This window comes from Urtica dioica, chromosome 9 (genome assembly GCF_054948205.1).
Source record: "Urtica dioica subsp. dioica isolate 48M chromosome 9, U.dioica_male_clone48M_v1_H2, whole genome shotgun sequence".
In the NCBI taxonomy this organism is placed as follows: Eukaryota; Viridiplantae; Streptophyta; class Magnoliopsida; order Rosales; family Urticaceae; genus Urtica; species Urtica dioica.
The window spans coordinates 18,779,675-18,786,645 of NC_142764.1; the positions used below are offsets into that span (position 1 = coordinate 18,779,675).

General features: G+C 41.3%; 2 protein-coding genes and 1 non-coding gene across 3 annotated transcripts; 2 read left to right on the top strand and 1 right to left on the bottom strand.

Annotated features, from left to right (window-relative positions):
- Positions 1–232: 232 nt before the first annotated feature.
- LOC149385496 (Adenine nucleotide alpha hydrolases-like superfamily protein) lies at positions 233–1,967 on the top strand. The gene is made up of 4 exons (XM_089626957.1): positions 233–650; positions 946–1,064; positions 1,370–1,485; positions 1,584–1,967. The coding sequence occupies exons 1-4, from the start codon at positions 251–253 to the stop codon at positions 1,858–1,860; spliced, it is 912 nt and encodes a 303-aa protein (XP_089483083.1). The 5' UTR covers positions 233–250; the 3' UTR covers positions 1,861–1,967.
- TRNAF-GAA (transfer RNA phenylalanine (anticodon GAA)) lies at positions 1,910–1,982 on the top strand. Its single transcript has one exon. It is a non-coding gene; the product is annotated as a tRNA-Phe (tRNA).
- Positions 1,983–2,392: 410 nt separating this feature from the next.
- On the bottom strand, positions 2,393–6,228 carry D6PKL2 (D6 protein kinase like 2). The gene is made up of 3 exons (XM_089625106.1): positions 5,913–6,228; positions 4,491–5,270; positions 2,393–3,622 (listed from the first exon to the last, which is right to left on the bottom strand). The coding sequence occupies exons 2-3, from the start codon at positions 5,174–5,176 to the stop codon at positions 2,695–2,697; spliced, it is 1,614 nt and encodes a 537-aa protein (XP_089481232.1). The 5' UTR covers positions 5,177–5,270; positions 5,913–6,228; the 3' UTR covers positions 2,393–2,694.
- Positions 6,229–6,971: the final 743 nt, after the last annotated feature.

Below are 6,971 nucleotides of genomic sequence, written 5' to 3' on the forward strand. Positions count from 1 at the left end.
ATTAAAACGGTATACAAAAATAAAATATAGCGTACGACTTCCTATAATAATACAAATCATAGATGTAGAAATGCAGATCAAATTCTTATACATATGATCTAAATTCTAAACTCAAAAAGTCAAGGATGAAAGAATATTCACAGAAGATCCTTTTTATTTCCTTTACACACTCAACTCGTTGCCTTTTATTTCGTGGTCTTCTCGTCTCACCTCTTAATATTTTTCCCAACGAAAAAAAAAACCCTAAAAAATGTCTATTTCGTTAACAGACAATAATAATAACCCTAAAGAAGATCATCAGTATTACGATATCTTTAAAGCAACGAGTGATTACGAATCTGGTGATATAATTAGTTATAGCCGAAGTAACGGAATAAGCGAAATCGAGGAGGAGCAAGAAGATGACGTGTCAAACGGCGTGGAAGAGCTGTTTGAGACGAGGAAGTTCGCGCCGATGCCGTCCATCAGGGAGGAGCACGATAAGCGAAGCGTGGCCTCGGTTCCAGAGGATAGCATCCACGTGGCAGTCGGGAAGAGCTTGTCGAGCGTACAGGCCTTGGATTGGGCGCTGAGAAACGCGCTTGATTCTCCTTCCACCGTGCTTTATCTCATTCATATATTCCCGGAGACCAAGCAAATCCCAACGCCTTGTAAGTTCTCCGATATGTACGGATTTGCATTACTAATTTCTCATTATAAATAATTAGTATTTTAATTTAAAACGGTCAACAATTGCATTTACTGTTTTTGTGGTTAATTGGGTTGCAAACCAAACTCATCCATCATCATGGGAAATTAATTTAGGACGTCTTAGATGTGGAATTGTTCAATTTGACACCCTAGCCTTACCATTGTATTAATTTTGAACAAATTAAATAAAAGTTGATGAGTATGTATTGTTGTGATTTTCTTTTGGGGCGATATTAATGTTTGATGTTTTCTCAGTAGGAAAGCTTCCGATGAGTCAAGTGAGTCCGGAACAAGTGGAATCTTTCATGGCTCAAGAAAGAGGCAAGAGAAGAGAGCTCCTTCAGAAGTTTATTAACAAATGCTCAGCCTTCAACGTAAGATATTAACTAATTTCTGTAAGCGAAAATTCAATTACTATAAAAGAAAATTGAACACGAAATTAAAAACGTCGGCAATCAATCACCCGAAAAATCACAAGCAAATGAGAGAAATTCAACTATGTTGACATATAAGTTACGATTCGTACATAAAATGGAAAGAAAAAAAAAATGCAAGAGAAAAATTCACTAGATCATTATGATCAAGCCAAACCAATATTGATCACCAAACTCCAACAATAGAAGTAATTAAATTCACTAGATCATTATGATTAACATATTCAAATTGAAATCAAACACAGGTAAATGTGGATACAATACTGATAGAGAGTGATGGGCTACCAAAGGCTATTCTAGACCTGGTTGATATTCTCCACATACGGAAACTTGTGGTTGGAACAACCAAATCAAGTTTAAGGTCAACTTTTTTTTTTTCTTTCTTCTAATGAATATACATGTAAAAAAAATTCAGCCACAACTTTAACGAAACACTGAAAGGCGTGAATCTTAAAACAGGAAATTGAGGTCAAGGAAAGGAACAGGGACGGCTGATCTGATACTGAAGGGTGCACCGGAAACCTGTGAGCTCAAGATCATATGCGAAGGAATCGAAGTTGTGATCGATCATCAGGCCGTCGAATCTCCGCTATCGCATCGGGGCAGCGATTTCGATATCTCCAAGGAGTTTGATAAATCGATTTCCATACGCGAAAATGAAGTTCACGAAGCTGAAAAAATGGATGATGGCAAAAAGCGCGACGAAGCTACCACGTCATGCATGTGTTTCAAATAGACAAAGTTATGATTTTATGAAATTTGAATTTGCCAAAAGACTGAAAGATGCGGGGATAGCTCAGTTGGGAGAGCGTCAGACTGAAGATCTGAAGGTCGCGTGTTCGATCCACGCTCACCGCATTTTTTTAAATGCTCTCTTTATTGCTTCGGTGTTTGGTCCAAATCTGTACAATATACGAAAAAAGCAAGATTTTGTTTATTTAAGTTGTACGTTATCTTTGTTTGAAAGTTGAAAGTTGAAAGTTGAAACTTGGAACAATATGATATTAATATACAGATAAAGATTTGGGTAATCTAAACTCGCTTACTTTTTTTTTTTTTTTTTTACCCGTATGAGAAAGAAGATGCTCTACGGTGTCTATTTATTTTTCTATTCACTTTTCGTTTCACCAACATTTATATATTATGTATATCGTTTAGCATTTTCAAGCTTTCTGAGTTTCAAATTTTTGTTTCTTCGGTTAGAGTTAGACTAACATGTTTGTCGTTCAACTTTTTCAATGGCAAAAAGATATAAAAATGGAAACATATTTTTCATGCCTTTGGAGGCAACAGAGAATTCATTCAAATAAGTATGCAATACAATTTGAGAAAAGAGAAAATAATTATATAAAAAAAAATCTGTCAGTAAGTAACAACAGCAACAACAAAGAACAAACATACAATAATAACTCCTCATCCACCTATCAAAAAAAAAAAAAAAACCTTAACCTCACTAATAACCAACCATCAATCTCTAAAAAAAAAAAAAAAATGTCCAGAGAAAGTCTCGCCCTTGCTCTTTCTCCAACATAGCAAACACCCCCTTTTTTTTTTCTTCTTTCTTCCTCCGCTAAAAGAAATCAAACTGTAGATAGTTATTATTAGACGAGCCCTTCTGCTCGGGCGCTCCAACGACAACCGGCGCCTTCTCGCTCATCACCGCCGCTGCCGCCGGCGCCGCCGCCACCACCGGCGGCGGACCAGCCGGAATCCGTTCGATCTCGACCATCTTCGGAATCTCCGGCGGCGTGGCGCACCGAATGAGCGCCCAATTGACGCCCTCGAAGAAGGCGTGTTGCTTAATCTCAGTGGCCCCGCGCTTGTACGCCAACCGATTCTGCGGCTCCTTGACGAGGAGCCCCCGGATGAGGTCCCTCGCGGCGAAGCTCACGACGGGCGACTCGGGGAACCTCAGAGGCTCGCCCACCACGTTGAAGAGCGTGGCCCGGTTCCCGGAGCCCTTGAAGGGCGTCTTCCCGAAGAGGAGCTCGTAGAGGAAGATCCCGAAGGTCCACCAGTCGACGGCGCTGCCGTGGCCCTCGCCCTTGATGATCTCGGGCGCGAGGTACTCGTGGGTCCCGACGAAGGACATGGAACGAGCCTCGGTGGGCTCGGCCACGAGCTCCGGGAGCGGGCTGACCTGGTTCCCGACCTCGGCCTTGTTGGAGGCGTTGTTGGAGCGGTCCTTCTTGGACTTGGAGGAGGAGAAGAAGCGGGGGCCGAAGCAGGTGGTGGGGCCCGCGCAGGAGGGCTGGATGCAGGCGGGCTGGACGCAGTAGGTTTGGTTGTTGTTGTTTCTGTGTTTGGGGTCGGAGGGGTCGACGGCGGACGACTTCACCAGGGTGGGGCTCACGGAGCAGCGCAGGGAGAGGTCGAAGTCGGAGAGCATGATGTGGCCGTCTTCTCTCACCAGCACGTTCTCCGGCTTCAGGTCTCGGTACACGATCCCCAGCATGTGCAGGTACTCCATCGATAGAAGCACTTCCGCCACGTAAAATCTGCACACACGCACACACACACACATAACTGATTAATGTCGAGATCCGCCAAGGAAAAATTCTGTTGATTAGCAAAATAGCCAAAGTTTCGAATTTTCAGCAAAGTAGCCGAAATTTGGTTGTCGAATTTTTTTGGACACCGAGATTAAAAATTTTGGCGATTATTATAAGCAATTCATTACTTAAAATAAAATCCTTGGGTCAAATTATTATTATTATTATTTTTTTTTTTTTGAAACCTGATTATTACACATTTTGGCTACCCTTGTTTGAGCAACATTGTCTGTCCAAGTAAAATTGGTTTTCTTCTTTTACAACTGCGGTGTCCAAGTTAGACTCGGAAAGCTACCCCAGCGGCCCCAAGTTGTTGCGCCTAGACCAATCCCTTGGGGTTCTATCGAAGTTGAAATCCAACCAAAACTCACGAGGCCTTGGCATTATCGACTGGAAGATTATCCTAGTGGCCCAAATTCTTGCGTCTACGGGGAATCGAAGCAAGGAATGATAAGGTCCCGAGAATTGGCTTTACCACTAGACCAACCCCTTGGGGTACTGTCTAAGTAAGATTAAGCTGGTAGATCCTGGTGTTTTGAGAACGAGAAGAGCGGCTCACTATCTTATATGTTACATACATCTCAAAATCAATTGGCAGTTAGAGTAGTAACTCGCGATCTTATATGTTAGTTTCACGATGTTTCTTACGAATATCAATTGACACTAAGACGAACAGTAAGGCATGATCTTTTATGCGAGTTTCATGGGGTTTCATCCCAAATGAAAAATATCTAAACTCAACCATATTCCAAAAGAAAATACCACAAGGAGGAATCCTTTTTTTTTTTTCCTTTTTCGAATAGAAGACACTTACTTGACTGCTTGCTCGGAGAAGTGTTTCCCCGGCTGCCTCTGCCTAAGGGTATGCAAGTCGCCCCCGGGGCAAAACTCCATGACCAAGCACGAGAACTTCTCGGTCTCGAAGTGCGTGTAGAGCGTGGGAAGAAAAGGGTGGTCCAGAGACTGAAGAATCTCCCTCTCCGTCTGCGCTCTCAGAAGCTTCTTCCGGCTCGCCAGAGACCCTTTGTCCATGACCTTCATGGCAAAGTAGCACTTGGTCCCGCTGAGCTCGGAGAGATAAACGCTCCCGATATCCCCGCAGCCGAGCCTCTTGAGGAGCCTAAAGTGGCCGAGGCCCAGAGAGCCGTCGCGGGCCCGCACCGCCTGGATGGCCTCCCACCGGAGGTCGTTGGCCTTGTGGGGCTTGTTGGCCGCGCTGCTGAAGCTGCTGCAGCTGCTCTCGTCGCTCACGTCGCTGCTCGTGCTTCCGCGGCAAACGCTGCTCTTCCCCACCGAGCTGCTCTTCACGCTCCCGAACCCGGACGTCTTCTTCTCGTGGTCCGCCGAGCTTCCCTGGGTGTTCCGCGCGCTGGATTCCGTCTCCCCCGCCAGCGAGCTCGAGTTCAGCTTGTTGATCAGCGACTCGAAAGACCCGTTCGGTTCCGAAGCATCGGGTTTCTGTTGTTTCGGGGCTGGTCTTGAACCCGATTTCGAGGCCATTACGTGGGGGGTTTCGGAGAGTCTCCTAATAGTTGTGGTCTGGAAATGATTCAACTTCCATCAGTGGCCCAAGCACTTCCTCAACCTCCAAGAACTGTTATACATATTGGGGATCACACATCATTTTTCAATCAGTTTGTATTGCATCTCAGTTTATAGAAACCAAGGAAATTTAAAATAAATAAATAAATAAAAGTTTTCAATTCCGCGTGACTAAACAGTGGATCATACAGTAAAGCTTCGGAAACCAACAAGAAATTTAAACATATAAACAGGAATAGTACCAAAGCATAAAACCAATCTAATAATTTGACTTCATTTCTGTTTTTTTGTCCTGAAGAAAAAATCAGGCATGCAAACTATAGTCAGACTATTCTAAAAAGGATTTTTTTTTTCAAGGATTAAGCAAAAATGAATTACAAAGACGCATGTTTATACATTTATTTATTTAATTTTAATCCTGGCTGATGAAAATGGTTGAACCATCCTAACAAACGCTATCAAGAGCCAATTTAGACAACAACCAGATCTAGGATCACATAACCAGAAGCGAAACCGAAATCCCAATACAGATCCGAGGGCTCAGAGAGACCCAGATGCCAAAAAAAAAATTAGGAACAAAAAAAAAAAATCAGACCTACTCATCAAAGGTACAAAGGAAAAAAAATCAAGCCAGTAAGAAACTGAAAGGTCACAAGAGAGAAGAAAAAAAAAAAAAAAAAAAAAGATAACCTACCAAGTTCCGAGAATCCGAGGTGGTTGAGAGGTGCTTTGCTTTGGCAGTGGAAAAAAGGGAGAGAAACGACTGTGTAGAAAGACAAGTCCTTGTTTTCACTTGGAAAAATACCTTCGGTGTTCTTGTTGTGTGTGTCTTTTGCTTTTGGAGAGAGTGAGAGAGAAGAGAAACAAATGGTAGCTCTTCACAAGAGAGGAAGGGAAAAAAAAAGGGAGAAAAAAAAAAAAACTAAAGCAAATAAAAATAATACGCAAAGCCGGGCCTTCGGTTTCTGGTGGACTATTTTTTACTAAGACGGAGAGAGAGAGGGTCAAAATTAAAGTAAAGCTTTTATTTTCTTTATTCGGGTTATTAATAATAATATAATATTGAAAATATATATACACGTATATATTTTATTGACATGCAATAATTTTGATTGGTATTTTGTCCCAAACTAAAGGGGTCCGAATCACCACGACCTCTTTGATCACGCACTTGTCGTATACACACCAAATAGGAGTCACTCTCATGTCTCATTTATTTATTATTTATATTTCTTTTTACAAAGAAATTATTCAAGATTGTCTCGTAGTTATCCAATTAACATTGAACACATTCATTCCCTATGAATTTGAATTTAAATTTATTTTCTTGAAGAGGGTAACGGTTAATTTATTTTAGATGAGCAAATACCCTCGACGGTACCTTGAATGTAATCGTACAAATAAGATTTTACATATCTGTCTCATTTAAATGTAATAATAGTACGGCTCAAAACTTCTTCTCAATTAATTTATTGTGAAATAAGTAAGCGATTCATACAGGCCAGCTACTTTATTAAATGTTTTTTAAGCAAATTATATTTCCATATTAGATAGTAGCATATATACCCTTATGTATAGAGATACTAATACGAATTTTGAAGGCCCAAGTACAACAACTTTTAAACTGATATTTTGATCTTTGATAAATTTAAATAAAAGGGTTCATGCAGTTCACGCTTGTAAAAAAAATATCCAATAAATGAATACAAATCACAATAACACCTTAATAAAATTTGCCCCTCGTGCGACATTA

Coding starts and splice junctions, on each gene's coding strand:
- LOC149385496 (XM_089626957.1), top strand. CDS start 251: ATGTCTATTTCGTTAACAGACAATAATAATAACCCTAAAGAAGATCAT. Junction 651..945: donor CAAGCAAATCCCAACGCCTT/GTAAGTTCTCCG, acceptor ATGTTTTCTCAG/TAGGAAAGCTTCCGATGAGT. Junction 1,486..1,583: donor ACAACCAAATCAAGTTTAAG/GTCAACTTTTTT, acceptor ATCTTAAAACAG/GAAATTGAGGTCAAGGAAAG.
- D6PKL2 (XM_089625106.1), bottom strand. CDS start 5,176: ATGGCCTCGAAATCGGGTTCAAGACCAGCCCCGAAACAACAGAAACCC. Junction 3,623..4,490: donor TTCTCCGAGCAAGCAGTCAA/GTAAGTGTCTTC, acceptor GCGTGTGTGCAG/ATTTTACGTGGCGGAAGTGC.